At 42.9% G+C, this 21,718-nt stretch overlaps 1 protein-coding gene and 1 pseudogene across 2 annotated transcripts in view; both read left to right on the forward strand.

The window, feature by feature from the left end:
* The window catches only part of LOC122619358 (homeobox protein homothorax), a 133,476-nt gene that overhangs the window by 98,840 nt on the left and 12,918 nt on the right, over positions 1–21,718 (forward strand). For both annotated transcript variants that reach the window (XM_043796253.1, XM_043796254.1), the window contains 2 exons: positions 9,809–9,904; positions 14,430–14,453. In XM_043796253.1, the coding sequence (XP_043652188.1) occupies positions 9,809–9,904; positions 14,430–14,453 (120 nt within the window). The remainder of the gene's footprint in view (positions 1–9,808; positions 9,905–14,429; positions 14,454–21,718) is intronic.
* Positions 14,932–15,510, forward strand: LOC122619359 (annotated as a pseudogene).

Raw genomic sequence — 21,718 nt, forward strand, 5'->3', positions numbered from 1 at the left:
GAGGGAAATGAAACAAACTTTTAATGCAATCCACCCAACCAACACCAACACTCCTCCTCCCCAAACAAAAGCAACACCAACAGCAACAGCAAAAACAAGCCGAAGATAGACAAACTTGCAGCACGCCTCCTCGTCCTTGTTGCCGCCCATTTGCACAGCTGTCAGTCAGTGGAAAATATTTCCCAGCCCGGCCAAAGAGAGAGAGAGAGACGGCTGCTCGAGAGCGAAAGAGAAGCAGAGAAAGCTGGCAAGGCAGAGCCAACATGGCGAACAAAAGTTTTGCTCGCTGCGGCAAAAAGCGGAAATGCATTCAAAATCTAATATGGCAGCCATGGTCATGAGCAGCAGCAGCAGCAGCAGCAGCAACAACAGCAACGGCGACTGGGAGCGAAGCCCCACCGCCACCCACTAGCCACCCACAATCCACCCAACACCCCCTACCACTTTCCACTGCAAAGTAGCAGCTAAACAAAAAGGCTAAAGAGTGCCAAAGAAGAAAATGCAATTTTCTGAAAAACCCATTAAATGTTTGCCATCAAAAAAGAAAATATATATGTATATGTATAGGAAGGGGGAGGGGTGGAGAGGGGAGGGGAAGAAGGAAAGCCAGAAGAAGATGGGGCCAGCAGGCGAAATAAGAGATGGAGTAGAACCAACTGCAAATAAAGCAAACGACGAGCGCCAGAAGATGGCGGCGTTCGCCAGTGATAGACTGTGCGACTATGTGCATATAGCTGCTATATTGTACATGTCCGAAAACTACAGTCGTCCCTCGCTAGGAGCGAACTACAGGCAGGCAGTGCAAGGAAGCAGTCAATAGCAAGCACCTTAACAGGTGTCAGTTGAGCACTTCAACTATTATATAATATATCATAATAAACTACCAAAAAACGATGAAATGTTAAGTTAACTTTGTTGAGAATTATTTAAAGAAACCGATTTTAATGTGAGTTTAAAGTATGCGTTAGACACCTTTGCCTGTAGCTTCCACTCCCCAGAATGACTTGCAGTTTATACGTTTTCCTCTGCAACTTTTGTGGCTCCTATAAAGCCATTAGCAGCACTTTAAATTGCCTCGAAATTTGCGCTCCCAGCTTTAAGCCCGATTCGCAAACGGCTGAGAGTTCGAAGGCTCACATGTCAGAGGCACCAAAGGCACAATGTGCTGATAGAGCCATTTACGCCGTCAGCACATAATGATGGAGTGGGAGGGGCTGGTGGAAATGGATGGGAAAATGGAAAAGCGGATGGTGGGTGGTGGGGGGATCTGGATGGAAGTCTGAAGGAGCAGCTGCAGCGGCTGCGCTTTTCTGACGGATTTCCCCGGCACATAGAAAACACACAGCATACAACGGTTGCCTTGGGCTTAGACAGACGAATACGTCCATGGAATAGATGCAGACGTGGCCAAGAGCCAGCCAGGAGCCAAGGATATCAGCTAGCAGCAGCTGTGTCCTGTGGCCCCATTGTGTGTGTGTATGTGTGTGTGTGCGGCAAGGATATATGCCTGACGATGAAATTTAATGGGGTGCTTTGATGCGATTGGTTTTCATATAACGCAGGCGCTTAAAATCATCGAATCATTCAAAAGAAAACTGAGCTGACTGCTCCAGCTCTCGCACTCACACACACACATGAGAGCAAAGCTTTTCCCAGCTCAAACACACACACACACACTTGTGCACTTGTAGAAAACGCAATGCTTGTGTATAAGAATTTTTTCTGCTGAGTGGAAATAAAAGAAATGTAGAAAAATACTAGAAAAAAACGGGAGCGAAAAAAGGGAAAAAGAAAAAATATAAAATCTATGTGTGTGTGCCGGAGCATTTTCCTTGACTCCACTCGGGCTTTATATAAAGAACGAAATGACGACGACAGCTTGAGAGGAAAATGTAGGGAGAGGAAAATGAATGGAAAGGCAGTCGGAGTTGGTCGGAGTTTTCGCCAATACGCACACAGACAGCTGCCACACAAACGTATACAGCTAGCTAGCTTTTGGGATGAAAAAAAGCTTTTCTTTATTCTAGTTTTTCCCTCTTATTTATCCCTTTAGCTGCTTTTTCTATTTCTAGCCTTCCTTTGTCACAGCCATAAATTAGATATATGTATATACCGGGGTTATATTAAGTCTGGGTGTAGCTATTTTACATGTGAATTGGGTATAAAATTAAATTAAGTTGACCGCCGTATTTGTCCTCAAGTTGGCCATAAATCCGCAAGGTATTCAACAAGTTCTCAGTGCATAAATTGTGGAAAACAATGCCAAACTGATACATTAACACTTTAAGCCACCGAAAACAGCCCCGGGGAAAATGTCTGGGGAAAATGCAAAACCCCCGAAAACTCGCGGCAACCCCATGACAAATCGCTCTCTTTTAAGCCTGTGTGTGTGTGTTACAACGCGTGTGTGCGGAAAAACGCAGTCAAGCAGTAAAAACAACAAGAGCTCACACACACACACTCGTATCGATTATTGTAGCATACTTACTGGCGTCATTCCACTTTATTTATTTTTGGTAGTTTGGTAACCAGACAAAGAAAATAATGAAAGTCATGCTTGGTTTACAGATTCCTTGAGCCTCTGTTTTTTTTTTCTTTATTGGTTCCTCCTTTCTGCCCGTAATCACAATTTGTTTGTCTGTGCCCACACACTTAATGTAGTCGAACTTGAGGCGATTTGGAGCTGTGCCGTCTGGGAAAATCATTTTACAGCTGGCGGGCCAAAGTTTTCCCCAGTTGACAGGCGACTATTTAACACGCGTCATAGCATGAGTTTTATGCGCACTCACACTCGCACTCGCACTCACACACACACACCCAGAAAGTCGGGGAAAAATAAAAGAAAACCAGTGTCAAGGTTAACGACCAATGAATTTATTTTGCTTGAATAAATTTTACGATAATGAGGAAATTGTCGTTGTCGTTTTGGGTATTTTTAATGGCCGTAATGTCGGCGCAGATATCTCTCTCTTTCTCTTTCTCTGTGTGCGAGTGCTGGCTAAAATGCGAATGAAAATTTTTAAATTTCCGAAATTAACCAGTTGATCTTTAAGCTACATTTCTCGGGGCAATGTAGTTTTCCCTCTTCTTCGGCTTATCAGAAATGCCGCAAACGTTTTTCAATTTCCGGCCGGCATAGTTTAACCACTCAACGGTGGTGGCTTTCTCGGCGAAAGGACCTCGTTCTGAGCTCTGGACTTCTGCGATCCAGGACTCCGCAGGACTCGGGCCAACGCCAACTCCATTTTACGTAACATTAATTCTGTGATTTATTAGGGTCACGTGACCGTCAAACGGACGACTGAAATTGCACGAGTCACGAGTCAGCCAGACGACCACAAAATGCCCAATGCCACACGGCGAAAAAATGCATAACAATATCCTTATTGTCTTTCGCTAGTGAACATAACATCTCTATAGTAGCTTATTAATTTTTTTTATTATTATTATAGTCTATGGGTAGCCAAAAGCAAACAGTAATGAAAAACAGTGGCGCCAACATATATGTTACCTTAAAGCTAAAATGCATTTCTCTTTTTCTCTCTCTGCAATTACACATTATATCCTTACCCACATGTAGAGCTCATCAAAGTCTTTCAATTCAAATCAGTCGTGCAAAAATTGCCTTCGAAATCCGCATCGAAATTCTTTGTTCGGCCCGTGGAAATTGCGGGCAGGTAAACAAGTTTCTCCACCTTCGACTGCCTGTTCTGTTGCCTGGTTAGGTGTCATAAAGTGCATTCACATGAATGCGATAAAGTTTATTGTCAGTTTTTTTCTCTTTTTTTTGCGAAGAGGAGGGGCGAAGGGGAGTATGAGGTCCAGAGATTGAGGGGCCAGATGCTCAAAGGAACAACAAGAAAAATTAATACCAAAACATTTGCTGGTCTGTATTGTATGTCTGGATGTCTTGGGTCGTTGTCCGTCCGTCCGCGTGTCCGTATGTCTGTCCGTATGGGAGATCGCACACGCCTACGCAAACATGTCGCAACTGTCATTTCAGCTTAAGTTGGTCCATTGTACGTTTATATTAGTCGCGGGCCAGATACAAATAAAAAAAAAGAACAGAATACGAAAAAAAATAAAAAGGCCAATGAGAGGAGCTTATGTGTGGGCAGGCTAAAGGGGAAAAGAGGCGGGAGCCAGAAGAGTTACGAGCGGACCGATCCAGACTTTCAAATTCGCCTCAAGTGTAAAGCGATATGCGGATGCCAAAGGATGTCGCCAAAACTGATGACACAGGACTGAAGGAACCGAGTTCCATAGCTTAAGTTACAAGTCATGTTCGAGGTGTGGCACTGGATTTTTATTGAAAAACGAACGAAACGCTTTAAGGCCTCGCTCTCCGCAGCCCCAACTAAAACCACTTAGTGTGCTTTAATGCATTAGAACTGGCTTCATGCTCTACACACACATATATATATGGAATATCCCCCCTTTTTGGCAGCCATTATTTTCATAACTATGCGCGAAAAGCTTTTTCATTTAAATTAAAACAAAAGCAAACAACAAATTCCTATGCGAAAAAAAGAACTGGAAAATGCTCTGAAAACGGCAGCGGAAAATGCCAACAAAACTACAAAAACAGTGCAACAAAATAGATAACTGCTCTGTTGTTATATTTTTTTTGTTTTTGCTCTGTGCTCGTAAAGCAGCTGCAGCAGCGCCACCTTCCGGCCGTCGTGGCAAACTGAAAGGAAAAAAAAACCGAAAAATTCATTCGCTGCATGTGAATAATTACACAAAAAGCCAAGAAAAAAGAGCGAGGGGAAAAACCAAATGAAAGATTGCAGAGATGAAATGCCAATGCAATTTGGGTTAACAACATTTTGTTTGCGCTATTTCTTCAGCAGGCTGGCTTTAATTTTTCAAATAGAATTGAAATAAATGAATGGAAATCGAATACAAGGCTTTAAAGAAATTGTTTCCATCTCTAGGCGGAATATAGCTTATCAATGGGAGGCTAATCTTTTTGGTAATTCCCAATGACAAAATTCCAAAAATCATTCAAAAAATGGGAATTTTGCGGTATTATTTAAAGTTGTTAAATTCTGTTTAAAGGGATTCATGTTTTAATTTCCGCCGCTCCACTGAGTGAGACGAGTATTGCAACTGGATTACAAACAGCCGACGGCAATGCAGAAACATGATGACTGACAAAGGAGGAATACTGAGACAGATAGAATACCTGTTTTCCCAACCTGTTTTCCAGTTTTCAGGGCCACCCCAAAGGGTTTCCCACAGCCTATGCAAATTTCATATTCCGCCATAATTCGCAGCCATTATTTTGCCAGGCGCAAACGAGAAACTCGCTCACCTGCCTCAAGAATCGCCTAAATGAATCCATCAGATAGACCTTTAATAGGAGAGACACGCCCCCTCGAAGCACCCCCCTTTTTTTGGCCGCCACGCAATTCGCCCCCTTTTGGTTTTCCTACCCATTTCTGCAACTTTTTCCCCTTCGTTCATTTGGCGCGTTCAACCAATTGGAAAATTTACACGTGCAAAATGTTGAAAAATTGTTGCGGTTTATGTATTTTATTTTAAATTTTTTCCAGCCACCGCTGCAGTCGCTCGAAATTGCTGGGCATAAAAATTGAGAAAAGCCAGCGTAAATTTCCACACGGCAACAATTTCATTTTAAAGCTTCAAGTGACACCATACATATATATATACAAATGTACAGATACACAAATATATATCTATATATGTGTGTACGTATGTGTTTTTTTATGTTATTTAAATGTGTTCACATTGTTGTTGCTGCTGTGGCTTTTTGTAATATTTTTAATTTCGCCCAGGCAGCGACATAAATCATTTTGTCGCGCATTGCAAAAATTCCAAAAGAGCAAAGCGAAAAAATTACAACAATTTTTAAATTAGCTCGCATGGGAAATGCCTGAGTGCGGAGGGGGTGGCGGTGGAGGGGCTGAGTGGGTTGAGTGGGTGGGTGGTGGGGTTTGAGCGGAATTAAATTTTCATATGAAAAACTCGCAGATAACAACAGGAACAACAACAACAACAGCAGCGGGAGCAAGAGGTTGGGTGTGGGGAGCAAAGCCAAATAGTAGAAAATTGGAAAGATGAAGTTGCCTCAGATAGCAGGACACAGGGAGGGGCGGGGGCTTCGAAAGGGGGGCTGCTGACGAAAAAAGCAATTTTCAATTTTTCTACACAAAAATGCCAAACATGCTGGGGCTGAGAAAAGCGAACGAGTCTGAGGGTGGTCAGGAGGGGGGAGGGCGAAGGGAGCTTGTGCTAAAAACTTTGACGACAGCCAAGTTGGGCGAAAAGGGGGGCGGTGGGTGGCGGAGGCGGAGGCGGGGGCGGGGCAGCGTTGGCGTTTGCGCCTTGCAGTCGCTGGCAAGTGATAAATCATTTCAACTGTCACTTTCGAAACACAATTTTATCTAAACACAGACACACAGAAAGCGACCCGCACACAGACGCGAAGCGACAGACACAAGTGCACTGAGAACAAATGCTCAATAGTGTTTTCATAGGCGTTACTAACTAACAGATTTGTAAGTGATATCAGAATCAACTGGTTTCAGTTTAAAGCAATTGCATACAGTTTATTTCCTCAAACTAAGTTGATTAAATATAATGACTGAGTAGTTCAAAAACTTAAGTATATAAATTTAATTATTGAGCCCACTTTTTCTCACTGCACTGAACGGAATTGAAGAGACTTTGGCATTGGGGTGAAGTGAACTCTATGGAAAATGGAAAATTCGTTTCGTTGCGTCTGTTGTTTTTCTTTTTTCGGCTGTTGTCTGGTGTGGGGGAGTGGGGGGGGGAATACTTTCGGCTGAAGGTGGGGGCACAATGGGTGTTAGTTATAATGTGTGGCAGTGTGTGTGAGAAGTGCATGGGTGATAAGGCAAATGCATTTCGTAGCTCTGGGGCATCTAATCAATGCCTAAGCGCCATTTATCAGGCCCATGGGCACTTCACAAAGTTTTTGGGGAAAACTGGGGGAAAAGCGGGGAAAATTCGGGCGCTGACTGTGGGGAGAAAGAATACACTTAGCTAGAGGCTGAAAAGCAAATGGGGTCGCCACCGAAATAGTGCCACTAAAAATAGAAAATCGTTCGTTGCGTTTCACCGACCAAATGCCAAAAGCAAATCAAGCAAAGCAACAAAGGAAATTAAAAATAAACATATAAAATCAGAAATTTAAAAAAAGTCGCTAGTACCTTAAGGTAATTTGTAATTCAACTAAAAGAAATAACAAAAAAGAACAAACCAAAAATAGGTGACTAAAAATACAACAAAATTTGCACGAGGGCGAAAAAAATTAACAAAACCATATTTAATTTGAAAAACATTTCGAACATTAAGGTGGCAAAACAAGCAAGAGTAAAATAGAACAACAGCAAGATAATTTAAAACACATTTTTGAAGCAAATTGAACCACACAAAAGCCAAGTATAATTTAAAACACATTTTGAGACAAGCGAACCATAAATGTTTTAGCACATTCTCAGAATCGAGAGTTGTGACATTTAAAAGCCCCATAAACAAAAGAATCTGAAAAAGCATTTTGGTTTAAAATAATACATATTTTGTGGCATTTTTTAAGCGTTTTGTCTCTTGTTTTGTGGCCAGTTAAAGCGAAGCGAATTTGCTTTGTTGGCCTTATTGATTTAGCATTGCATAAGGCAATAGACATGAAGAAGAAGAGCGGAGGGACTCAAAAATCGAATTAGTCAAGTCACAGAAATCGAAAATCATTAACTTGGCAGAAAGCAAAAAAAAACAAAAAAAAGCGCTCAATTCGCCGCACTTTTATGTCTTCACTAGCTTCGTCCCGCTCTGGCGCAGCAAGAGAGAGCAGAGCCGTTGCGAGGCAAATGGCGCTGCCTTCTTATATGCGGCCATCGAGGAGCGAAAGAGAGAGGGAGAATCTGCGGCTGCACGAGTGTGTGTGCTGGTGTTTGCTTGTGTTTCTTTCCATGTGTGTGCTAGTGTGTTGTGTGCTTGTGTGTTTGGGAGAGCGAAAATCAGCAGACTGTTTGGCTCTGTCTCTTGGTGTTGTTGTTATTGTTATTGTTGTGACTTTGTTTTGTTTTGCTGCGGCTTTTTTATTTTATTTCCTTACAATAAAAACGACAATAAACTTTTTTAGCGCTAAGATTTATGTGCGAACAATTTTTTCGGCCACTCACTGTACCTATGTTGTTGGTCTTGTTGCCACCAAAAATCTCTATTAATTTTGCTATTGATTTCGGTTGAGTGCATAGAAATAACGCGTTGTGAGGTCAAATTCTATTAGCTGAAAATGTTAACAATTTGTTTATGAACAAATAATAACATTTCAAAATTCGCTTTTCCTCTCCTTAAAAAGGCCAATAATTTTAATCATATAAAATGTCACAAAATAACGGTAATTTATGTTCCAATCGCGCGTAAAAATAGTTAAAGTAGTGAAACATTTTAAATTTAAATTTATTACCACCGAAAAGCATTTCAAATTGATGACCAATTAAAGAGATATTTTTGCACTGTTTGTGTTCGCCGATTTTGTTTTCGGCCATATTACGTTACATTTTAATTGGACAGGTGCAGTTTCAGTGGCAATTTAATATTCCATTTCATTTTGAAAAAAACAACAGCGACTTGCATTCGCTCTGCCCGAAAGGGGCGTGGCATTCGGGGGTGGCTCTGTGGATGGGTGGTGTATGCTAAGGCTGGGCGTCAGGACCACCCCATAAACACCCCACAAAAGCGTTCATAAAACGTGCCCATTTACTACCAAGAAAATTGCCCATTAAGAAGAAAACGAAGCGTAGTCTGGCCCCCCTCCCCCACCCACCAACTTTTCCTCCCGCTTTTCTGACCAGAATGGAGGCAAGGTAAGAGGGAAAAAAATGGAAAATTTAAATAAAGGTGCGTTGCCTGTCTGCCCGCGTCGTTGAGCTCAAGAAAGTGCTTAAAAAAATAATAGAAATTGCCCGGGAGATTGGCCGAGGGTTGCTATTGTTGTTGTGCGACGCGGCACGCCCCCTCACTTCATTTTCTGCTTCTTACCAACCTTCTTGCCGCCTTCATTGTGCTTTAAAGCCAATAAACCAAATTATTATTAGCGCCATTTTCCCCGCTCATTTCCCACCACTACGTATTTCATTTAAAGTCCAAGTTTATCAGCTTAAAGTGTCCATTGAGGTTCTTATGTTTACGAGTACATATATATATTTTGTGACCCGTTTTCCTTGAGGGTTTCTCTCCATGCAGAGATTATTGGGGAATTTCAGGTGTGGGGCACCTGTCATTCTACGAATTTTTGACGAAAGCCCAGAGACAACTATCTGCGAAGGCTTCAGCAGATATCATAAGATATATGCGTTGGCTTAACATATTCAGTGTGCTGTCAATATCGGTTGAAAAGCATTAAGTTGACAAGTGTTGCGAATTGTGTCAGTCAGTCGGTGGCTTAGAGTGGCTCAAGATCTTAATACTGCTGCGGATGCCTTAACTGGAAATGAGTTTCAGTTCGTTTGCCGAAAGGCTTAGGAACGCGGAAAATTGAATTAATAATTATACGTGCTTTTCCCGCCGCGATAACTAAGTAGTGCAGCGATAATTTACAGGCGGTCTTATAGTCGTATAGTTTCTTATTCGTACTTTGTCTTCTAATAGAATTTACTTAAGTTTTTTACACAGTAATGTTGCTAGTTTAATGGACTTTTATGGCATTTGCTTGCATATTCACTTGCTCATTATTTTCACTTGTGCATTTTAATACAATAGTTTTAATAGTTATTATTGATAGAGTTCTAACGATCGGCTTTTCTATCTTTTGCAGGACGATGGTGTCGAAGAGAATGGTCCTCACCTGCCGATGCTCGCAATGCAGACGCCTCCCGGCGATTGTATTCCTCAGTCTTCCTCGGTAGTCCTGGTAAGTAATCCCTTCTCCATTCTCCATTCTCCATGCTCCACCAGTTACCCAACTCCAGGGCACAGCTATCTGTCTGGGGAACTATCAGTTGATAGTGCTGCTTATCAGCGGACTTGAGCTATCATCACGAGACCAACTGACGTCAACGTTTCCATTAGATTTCAGTAATTTACAACATGCATTTTTCTGTTTTGTTTTTCTTCTCTCTGCCCAACCCGTGTTTCCTCATGCTGGTTTTTTTCCGGCTAGCTGGCTAGTTGGCTGGTTAGTTTTCTTTTAATTTCTGCTGGGCCATCGATGAGGCTGCAAAAGCAACAGCCAGAGATCAAGCGGCTCAGATTGTGCCAGAGAGTTAACGTTAATGGCAAAATACTAACAATGGCTGCTGCCGAGAGTAGGTAATTTCTATAATGATATACGAACTGGCATCGCCCAACGTGCAACGGCTCCTCCGCAGTGGAGTTCCAGTCGGAGTTTCGACCCAACACGGAAAGAAAAGGATACAGTTAAAATTCACAAGAAATTATAGTTGTGAGAATTATGCATTATATTGGAACGCACAATCCTTGAGCACATTTTATTCTTCTTTAAAATGCCTTGAATAAACTAGAAAGGCCTTATTTTAAAGGGAATTTCTCCCAGTGAGCTCTTTTTGAGAGTGCGCCTGATCGGCGGCCATGGATCAGATCAGACGTCCCGCCTGCGGCCCCGAGTATCTTGAGTTTCTGAGTCCCAGTCTCAGCCAGTCTCAGCCAGACTTTCCGACTTTCGGCCTGGCCAATGCCAATGAAACGGCCATCAAAATGGCATCGACATGGCTCCGGCGAACGCCTTCGATTGTCTTCTCAATGGTCGGCGGATTGGTTGGAGGGGCAGGTCCCAGAGGTGCCTCTTTATGGTTGCATAGATCCAAAGTGTACGGCCAAAATGCGTGCCAATTACATGGGGCCGCAGCTTTCTTCTAATAGCAAATGCTGTAATCAAAATTCCATAACATGCCCAAAAGCCAACCTGCTCCGTTGCTGGCTGGCAATTCGTTAAAGTCAATTTGCAAATCATTTTTCCATTGAAACTCAATCTACGAACTACGTGAAAATACCGAAAGGCAAGACCTGGGGCCTTCATCCTCCTGCCACATCCTCCACAGCCTCTTTTTCATCCTCTTGCCGCATCGATAATAATGATTTTCTTTGAAATGCATACTCGAGAGCTCAGCCAGGCTTAAAAGAGGGCCCAGAGCCTCTGACAGACAACTTTGTGTGCTCCACCTTCCTCCCCTTCCCCAACGTCCTCCCCTTCCACGCCTTTTCCGCAGCCCCAACCCTTCTTCGATGGCTTCGAAACGTGGTGTAATAATACTAAATTGTTGCTGATTATCCTTTTGGCGGTTTGCCTTTGGACATGTTCTCCAGCCTCGGTCTTCTCGGCTTCTCTCTCTTATTTTTGCATACGCTTCGCCTGAAAATGGCGTCACAGTCACTGCACATGCAACACAAAAAGCACAAAACACAAAGCAACAAAAAAAATAATTTAAAAAAAATAAAAGCAGCCTCCACTCGAGAGATGTGTTCCTCGGAGGCCCATGGCACTCGGGTCCGGAGGAGCCCTGCTCTGCATCTCTATTTTAGCTGCAGCCGATTTTGAAAGAAATCAAGCAAAAATCAAAGCCCGAGCCGCCGCAGCCTCTTCAGGTCTGGAGTATTATGGAGTGCGGAGCATGGACTCCGACTTCGACTCCGACTCCGACTCCGCTGAAGAGGAGGCCCCAGAAAGTGAACAGAAAGCCCACTTCAATAGTCACATAAATAGACTGTGAGTCGCGCTCGAGAGTCTCGCGCAGCTCGTCTCTGGCCAAATGGAAAATCGTGTGCCTGGGTTCCTACACTACCAAAAAATATGTTACCAAATATGTTACCAGCAGTGGAAATAAAACAACTTGGATAGTTTGATCCACTTCGTAGGGCAGATACTGGCCAACATAAATCAATGCACTCAATGAAACAAAAGTGGCGCCCAACGTGGGGCTCTCTATGGCCTGGGTTTTAAGGAATCTTTCTTGTTCCTGAATAATTGGCATTTTTAGCGAGGCTTCTAATTACACCAAAAATATTCCAGTGTACACCGACTTCTACTTCTATTTGTGGCTCTGCAATTTTTGAGGTTTCCTTCGTTTTGGGTGCTTCATTTTTATGCTTCACTTGGCCGCTTTGGCTTTGTCGGCACTTGAGCTGCTCTTTCAGCCAGCTCTTTCAGCTCTTCGGAAAGTCGGCTAAAACTAGGAAAAAAAGAACACCCAAAACAAAAACAAAAAGGGGCAAAGCGTTTTCCAGCCTTCGTTCGCGGAAAGCTTTTTGTGCGGCCAGCATTTTGGTAATTACCGTTAAATGACCCAAGTCCGAGGCATAGAGACAAAGTCTCTCGCAACTGTCAGCTGTCAGGTGGCAAGAGGCAAGCGGCAAGTGGAAAACAACAAGCAACTGAGGAGCAAGCAACAGCGGACAACCCAACGGCGTGGAGACGAACAACTTTGCGTTCAGCCGCCAAGTTGTCGCAGTCCTTGACAATTGTCAACTGCTTAAAGCCTCAAGGCTGATTCGCTGTCTGCAAATTAATTGCGCCCAAAAGCCAAGAAGACGAGAGAAGCTCATGGAACACCAGACCAGAGACCAGAGACCAGAAGAAGGGGAGCAGCGATCTTGGCCCGGCCGAAAGGCAAACAAATTTTGCATACCAAATGCCAAGCTGAGGCAGAGAGCTGTGTGCAAAGTTTTGTCTTCGTTTTGTTTTTTTTGTTTTCCTGAAATGCTGCACTTTGCATTTTAACCAGAACTTTGGCTGCGAAATCAATTAACAAACAATAAACGTTTGTTGGCCAGGCCAGACACGTATTTTATTTAAGTATCTAGAATATTAAAATGGGATCAGACACGACACAACTTTGTGTGGTGGCAAACAGCGGGGCAGAGTGGCAGAGGTGGCAAACACAGTACAGAACAGAACTGAAAACAGAAATTGAAGCAATGCGTTGCTGACATTCATTGAAACGTTTTCGGAATATCTGAACGATTCCCAGCCGCCTTTGCTTTCTTTCTGCTGCAGTGCTGATAAATTCCCGAGCCTTTTCATTTTCGAACTGCAATGTTAAGCACTCGGGCTTAAATCCAAAAAGCCAAGCCGAAAAGCTGCACCGAAAAAAAGCGCGACTTTAATGTTTACAGAAATTACTGAATCACGTGAGAATCACATGCCTAAAATGCAGTTGTGAGTTGGCCAATCCCTGGGTGCTAGTATTTCTTCCGGTGTGCCATCAACTGCAGCGAGTGCCACCCAGCAATCGTCGACAGTCACCGCATCAACTTAAGACGATTATTTATGAACTGCTCGGGGGGTTGGGGATCCTACTCTGGAATCGAACTGAGACTGAGACTGGAACTTGGGAAGTTGGCCTGGTGATGGCCGTTCCAGGACACTGACATCCAGCGAGTAGAGAGAGAAGGAGAGAAGGAGCTGACCCAAGGGAAAGAGACGGGCGACGACAACAAACCCGACACCGACACTCTGTACAATGTACCAATGCGTGTTCGATGACTTAAATGACAAGAAGAACGCGTTCATTGCGAGATGCCAAGGCTGCAATTGAGCTGGCCAACCTCAAAAGCCGAGTTCACAAAATACTCTCAGCCATGTCATTACAAACTGACTAAATGACTTCGGAGAGATGTGAGGAAAACGGCAGAATTCGAGGATACTTGCTTATTGCGATTACTTTTTGAGTTCATCTTTAATTTTTTTAAGACCCACTTAACGATGGGTAAAAGATTATATTCAACTGGTCCCAATCCGCAGTATTAAGCTTAGCGAGCACATGCAAAATTATCTCACAGATTGAATATTTTGTTTATGGATACCTCAGCTCGCGAAACGAGATTTGCATAAAGCCCCACAGCGAAATCATAAAATGCTTCGAAAACAAAACACCATTCGCCTAACAAAAAAAAAAAAAGAAAAAATGATTTGCGTGCGAAAAAGCCAAAAATAAAACTGAGAAACAAAATTATGGCCAAGCTCGAAAAAGAGCTAATAAAATAAAATGTTGGAACCGAAACGGGCTTCATCTTTTGTTTTCTTTGAGGCTGCATTTGATGTGCTCCAAATATTTCGGACTCACACTTGTGGACTTGTGGTGCTGATTCCACAGGCTTCACATAGTTTTGATTGATTGCCACCCCTTCTGTTCCCTTCTGCGTGTGAATATATATTTCATATTTTATAGCCAGTGAAATCCGACATAAAAAACAACCATTTGCGGTCAGAAGTCTGCACGAAATTTTTCAATTTTTTTTCTGTTCCTGTTGCTGGACTTGAAATCTTGTGTTTGGGTTATGAGAAGATTTATTGTAGTCAAGTTTCAGAGATATTTGGGTCTTGGACAGGTTAATGTTGCACCCCAAAAAAAAAAAAATAACAAAAACGAAAAAGTTGAACAAATAATTAACTAATTTTTGCATTTTATCTCTACTTGCAGACAACTTCGGAACGAGTGCAAGCGGTAAGCTTTCTCCCTATAATTGTATAATTATTATTACTATACCAATGAAGTGGGGCAGGCCCCCAAAAAATGCCACGCCCCCCGAGAGATCAGAGTTCTGGCCCAGAGTTTTGGCAAAATGGAGAAGCCGAACGAGAGGAATGACTGAGGAATGTCTGCCCATCTCTGTTCCGCACTAAACTGAAAATTGTAGACTTTGAGATGCGGAATGACAGGACCCATAATTATAATCGCGCATAACCCATCATCAGTTCGGTTCAGTTCAGCTCGGGCCTTTCAGTCTTCAGTCTTCAGTCTTTAGTCTTTAGTTTTCAGTGTTCAGTTTCCAGATCCCTTGATTTCTGGTCTTTGGCTTGGGCTATGGCTTTGGGGAGAAGGAACAACTAAATGCCGGGGCACATATAAATTTTGTGATTAAGAGCCATCTTATCATTATTATAGAGTGAGCGCACGCTCTGTTCGGGTTGTGACTCTTGAGATGGGGCCAAAAAGGCACTGGGAACCCGGGTGGGGATGTGAAACAAAAAGGCTGGAAAAAAGAGTGTATATATATATAGATATATATGTTTGTGTGGGGAGAAGAAGAAATACCAAGCCGCACAACACTCACACACGATGAGATATTTCAAAATGTAGCCGTGCGTGAGTGCGGGTCGGATTTTTCGATTTTTCGATGGGCATGGGTATGAGTATGGATATGGCTATGGGTATGGGTATGAGTACGGGTATGAGTATGGATGTGGGTATGGGTATGGGTATGAGTGTGCGCCCCTCGCAGGCATTATAGGATTTAGTTTTTGGGATTTCGATTTCTCACACAGGGAGCGGGGTCGCAAGAAATCCAGAAATGTGTAGAACATATTGTTGCTGTTGGGTTGCGTTTCCGAAGATTTCCTGTGAAATACTTTAAGCCCAGAGCCTCCGACTCCAACTCCAACTCCACTCCACTCGGTTTCGGTTTTTGGTTCTCTGATTTTGATTCTGATTCCGATTTTGTTTCTGTTTCGGCTGCGGCTGCGGCTTGTTTCTTGCTGTGTTTTGGGTTAAACATACTTGAAATTCTTGTTTCAATTTCGGCTGCTCGGCGGATGGGGGCCACTCGGTTCGTAATTTAATACGCTTTCAAAATTAAGAAAAATACACACATCTACCAAAAACCAAATACCAAATCGATATGGCCGGGTAGGCCCAAAGGTCACAGCCCAGAAGATTCAAATTCGAAATTAGTAGGGAGAACATAAATAACGGCGAACAACAAATAACACACTCCCCGCCTTAGAAAAGTGTGTGTTTTTTGTATTTGTCTATTTCTTGAGTTGCTTGCGAGTTGGAAATATTTCATTATTATTGGACAGTTGCCGAGCGGTTCACAGATTCATTTCATCCGATCTCCCATCTTCCATCGCCACATCTCCCATCGCATCTGGATTCTTTGGTCGTTTTCTTATATTTTAATTTATGCTGTCTGTTACTTAACTTGATTTGCATATTCTCAAGCCGGAGGGTAGAACCAAATCGACTTGTATAGTCTGTATTTTTTAGCCTCTCGTTTTTCAATCTAATAAACCATTTTGTTGCTAAGTACAGCGGCGGAATAAATGCGAATTTTTTGCTCGCCCTCACTTTTTGCACTTTGCGCCCCGTTTTCTCTTTCTTCATTGCACGCCCTTTCTCTCTCTCACTCTGTCTTTCCCTCTCGGTGCCTCTCTTTCTGGCCAGACTTTTCCCCTCCAATATGGCCGACAAAGCTGCACAAAATGGGGTAACACCAGCGCATATCATACAGAGAGAAAAAAGATTTTCACATGCAAGCGCAGGCGGAGGGCGGGGGGAAAAACTACAGGAAATGAAAAAAAAAGAAGCGAAATCGGGGAAAAAATGCAGCAAATGTTTTCTTGTCTTCATGTTTTCGTGACTGATGCGTTATAATTTTCAGGCCGTTAAAAAAACATTCGCTGTGTGTTATTAAAAAAATGTATGCAAAAAGCAGGGGGAGGAAGCTGAAGAAGAAGCAGCACAACAGCCCCAATGTCTGGGACCGCCATGAATTTGGCGCGTTGTCTGCGCCACAACTGCAATTTTGATGTCAGAAAAACTCAACTGCAGACGTTTAATTTTTTCCACTTTTGGTTTTTTTGCCCGGCTTGTACTTTTATTTGGTTCGTGTGCTAAGCGAAATTACACGCTTATGAATTGCTTAATATCGTGTAGCACCACCAGGCATAGAACAAAAAAAAAACCAAAATAAATGTGGGGGTAATAAACCAAAAAAAAAAGGCGCAATCAAAGACGAGTCACTCACCTGTGGGTCCCACATCTGATATTTGAGTGCTTTTTTTCCATTCGAAAAGGTGTCAATGCGAGTGCATAAAGAGTAATGAATACCTGCACAGCCAAAGCAGCCAAAAACAAATTAAACCCGCTGCCATTAATCTTCCCGGCCAACTCCCTTGGTGGCAGATCGACTCCAGAGCTCGGCTTTCAGCCAGTTCCTGTCTCGGTTTATTCTGGGATACGAGAACCGAAAACCAAAAAACCTGGATACGATCCAGGTTGCAAAGGCAAGGTGAGATGCATTTCAACAAGTCTCATAAATTCGAGCGGATTGAGTGCACAGAAATCTTGTCTTGCCGCCATTTGCATACGCATACGAGTTGAGTTGAGAAACAACAAAGAGCAAACGACACCAACGCCGAGGAGGGGTTCATAAATTTGGCAAATTTGACAATTATGCGCATTAATAATAAATAAAATTGACAATAATTTAATTTGAATAATTTGATTTTGCATATGGGCAGGAGAGTCGAGTCGACTCCATATGGCTAATCTGCATTTAAGGCGGTGTTCCGTCAGCTTTTTTCCATCTTTCTTCAACCGCTTTTTCCTCGTAGGCGTGAAAACATGTGTTGGATTTTGGTCTGTTTCTCATTTGGTTTTTTTCTTACTGCTATCGCCTGGCCCGACCTGGAATTTTAATAAACTTTTTCGCCTGCCAGCCAGCTAACCAGGCAGTATTTGGGTTTTCTCCTTTTTTTTATGTTCTATAAGCCTATTGAATGAACTTCCAGCATCAGCCTGAGAACCAAAATCCAGAGAGTCCAAGGCGAACCGCAAAAGTCCGTACGAAAATAATGAGGCATGAACATGTTGCAGCATCGCCAGGCTTTTTTCCTTTGCAACATTATTATTATTATTTTTATTATTATTCCCCGCCGCCCCCTCCTCTCCACCCTCGAACGCTTTTTGTTGCCGGCCAAAAACAATGCAACGAGCCGACAATGATGATGGTTGTTGCTTGTTGGTTGTTGCTGGCCGGCTCAAAATATTGCAGCGGATCACACAAATCCTCCATAAAAAGCCTCCTCTCTCTCTCTATATATATATATATATATATATACTTTATGTGTGTATAGATATTCGTGTGTGGATGGCAAAGCCGAAAGCTAAAGCGGCTTTTGTGTTAATACTTCAAACTGTTCAAACTGTTTTTTGTGCCAGCCTGGGAACAACAAACACGAAATCGAAAGAGTCACAAAAAATCACAAAAAATGGCCACAAAAATTGCTATTGACTTTGGAGTCTGGTACGCCATATGCCCGAGCTCTTGTAGTTCTTGTAGTTGTTCTTATTGACTTGTTGCCGTTTTATGGCGTTGCGCGATTGGGTGATCCATCATCATTTTGCGGCTCCGATAATTTGCAGTTTATTCATATTTTTCCCTCTTCGATGCGCCCATGAAAATTGCCAGGAAAATCGAATGCTTCGTATGGAAAACCCTGCTGTACATCTATTTAAATGTTTATTTTTATAATATCATTATTGCATTGCCGCTGTGCGGGCATAACTCATAGGCGATTGTGAAACCGAGCAAAGTCAAACTAAGCGGAGTATTGCATGTTTAATTAAGCCATTGGTGCCAGTGGCACTTAAGCCTTATTAATTTGCCGATCGTATGCATATCACTTAACTGGTAACTGGTCGCCGTCTAAACCGAAATGAATTGCTCGTGTTTATCACTGCGCCGCGGAGATTCAATAAAGCGTTTTATAAACAATAAATGCCGGGCCATAAATCAGGCAGGTCGGGCTTAAGGCCGCTCGCACATCCACATGATGGCTAATAAGCGGGCTAACACCTTGGGGGTCCGCGGCTCGAGTGTTTACTGTACAGCCACCCACTTGACGAGCGTGTGATGAACGTGATGATGATGGTGGAGATGACGATGACTATGACGCCCTTCCTTTCCAGGGCTTTTGTCAGGCGCTTCTGTTTTGTATTTCCATGTACTTCTCCCGTTTCCTCGCTGCTTCTTTATTTTTATTTTTTCTCAGAAGTGGCTGGCTCAAGCGCAGCTTCTTGGCCAACACTTGAGCCACGGCTTTCTCGAGTGTTTGCCAAGCTGCAGCCGACGACAAATGGCTGGTGGAGGGCGTTTTTGCTGGTTTTTGGCCACCCAGGGTGATGGCTGATTTCTTTTGACATGTTTTGAATTCAATTAACCGGCCTAGACCGCCGACGCTGTTTATTATCATTTCGGTCCAAAACTCAATTAGTAAGGCACCCTGAAACAGCAGAGCAAAAAATACTCGGCCAGCCAATGAGCCAATGAGCTTAAGCAGACTTCCGCCATGCTAGTCGTTCCCATTGGAAAATGATTGACAGACGATTGGCATGGATTTGTATAAACAAACGGAAAACTCTGCTGCCGCCCATCACCGCCCATTCCCGCCCACCAGTGGAAAATGGAAAGTTTTCCCCGTGCGGGGTGGCATTTGGCGTTCTTCAGTTGGTGTGGGCAAAAGTTTATTTAAAAACTAATTGAAAACTGCTACGATTTCCCCCCGCCCCCATTTTCCACCATCTACCCGCACAGTCAAGTAGTTTGGAAATATTTTGCCAGCCAGAGAGGGAAAATATCTATAGCCCTCCCTGTCCATCTCCATTCGCTTCTCGTCTGCTGGAAAAGCAATTTTGTTTGTTTTTGCTGCTGCAACTTGACGGGTGGAAAAGTGCATTTTGTTATTGAATTTTATGCAGACGGTACAAGAAATGGATTCAGCTCCGTCTTTATATAAATAGAACTTTTACACAGAAAATAAGGATAGAGATTTATTGACATAAAGAATAGGCTTCTTGCTTTTTCAACACAGTTTATCTTTCGGTGTAGAGCTCAAAAAACCGGACTAATTGAAGTCACTAAAGTAGAATTTAGTCGGATTGTGTGGGGCTGCTGGCTGTGCAAAAATCTTAATCAATCGGGCAACTTTCCACAAGCATCTCGGAGCATTTGGGGTTTTGTCAGCTTTACTCTATAATTGCATTCTGGGGGAGGAAGGCGGCGGGCGGAAGGAAAAGGAAAAGCCAGTTTCCAGCAGGAAACTAAAAATGTTTTGTATGTCCGTATAAAGGAAAAATCGCAAAATTTACTGCAAATTGGAATTTTGCGCAATTGTAGAAGGCAGAAAAAAAAATGGGAGCAAAAAGAGTGTACCAAAAACAAACATGAAAATGTGGCAAGCAAGGCAGACCAACTGTAGTTCTTTTTTTTTTTTCTTTGCAACAATAACAACACACACATCGCTTATATACGAGTTTAAGTGTATATATATGTTTATATGTCTGTCTGCGTTTGCGTCTTTGGCTCCTGCATCCTTCGTCCTTTAAGCCAATAATAAATAAAAATGCCAGCTGGAATGAGTATTTGTGTTTGTGTGAGCCACCCACGAAAATTGCGGCGGCATCAAATTTATTTCCACCTCCCCACGCCCCACGCCCCAAAAAGCACACTTATTGGGAATCGAGCGGGCAGCATAAAGTGCACAAAGTTATAGTGAAAATTAATTAAGTTTTGCGCTGCGCTTAACAATTCAATTAAAAGCAAAAATGCAAGCGCCTTTATCGCGTACAGCGAAAAGCACTTTGGGAAAAAGCTACGAAAACGCACCGTCCTAATCGGTTTTCCCCCCCTCTGCCCAACCCCCTTAAAGACCCCTTTTCCTTGTGCAACACGAGTGCCCTTTCAAGTGGCACAAGTGCTTTTGCACATCGTTATTATAACAATAATAAGCGAGCCAGAAGATGCGGCTCTGGCCAAAGATTAATTGTGTTTGGGTCTCGAAAACGAGCAACAAAAATGAGGCAAGCAAATGGAAATGGGAGCACACACACCAAAAACACCACACACACACACCGCACACCACACATCGCACAACACACACCGCAAAGCGAACTTGGAGTCGGCGTAAAGTGCAATCCACTTGAAGGAATTTACATATCACCAGCAGATACCAGATACCCGGGCCATGCCTTCCCGACATCCCGAGACGAAGACGACCCATCTGCATCTCCAACTCCAACTCCATCTCCAACTCCGACCATCCTGACCATCCATGTTGCAGGCAAATGCATTAATCAATTTCATGTTTTCTTAAGCGCGCGCCCGTCGCGATTTGAGTGCCTAGTGGGCTCCTCTTGCAGAAGAAATCGGGGCATTTGAGGGGTTACAAGGGGGTGAGATCCCCGTCCCTCGCCCCTGAGTGGAATAATCAATTTCGAGGATCATAAACAACTTTTAATGAAGTTGTTAAGTGCCAGCAGCTAGTTTCTTCCGCGCTCTTAGCAACTAAAGTGCAGCTCACAGTGCTCGATGATAAGCTTTGTGTGTAATGGACGCCAACTTCTCGGCTTCCATTTGGCCAGATTCCGTTGGCCAACTCGGAATGTGCTATATACTACTATATGTATATACTGCATACATACACTATAGGCCAACGCATTTCCATAATTGCTAAATTATGCAAACAATGGCGGGAAGTTGGGGGCGAAAGGCAAAGGCAAGGCGCTAGAAAGGTTCCAACAAGTGATTGTTTTGGGAACTTCTTTTGTTTACGTTTTTCAGTTTTTCAGTTTTTCAGTTTTTCGCTTTTTCTTCCCTCTTTCTGGTAAATTAATTTTATAACTTTTCCGGCTTGGGGCTCCACTGATTTGGCTAGTGACTGTATTTTTACCTGAGAGCCCGTAGCTTTCCCTGCGTTTCCCCGTCGAATATTAAGTGATAAAATTATACTGATATATATTTATCTGAATTTGAAAGGAAACTTTCAGCTATTTCCATGATAGAACTGTTCATTTGAATTTAGCCCCGAAATCCTCTTCATTTTCTTTATCAAATTCGAGAGCATTGCGTGGTCTGTCTTTGCTCAATCGAAATTCCTCGGGTTCTGTTTGGCTTTTCGTATTTTTTATTTGGTCTGCTGCCATCAGGT

Source organism: Drosophila teissieri, chromosome 3R (genome assembly GCF_016746235.2).
Source record: "Drosophila teissieri strain GT53w chromosome 3R, Prin_Dtei_1.1, whole genome shotgun sequence".
In the NCBI taxonomy this organism is placed as follows: domain Eukaryota; kingdom Metazoa; phylum Arthropoda; class Insecta; order Diptera; family Drosophilidae; genus Drosophila; species Drosophila teissieri.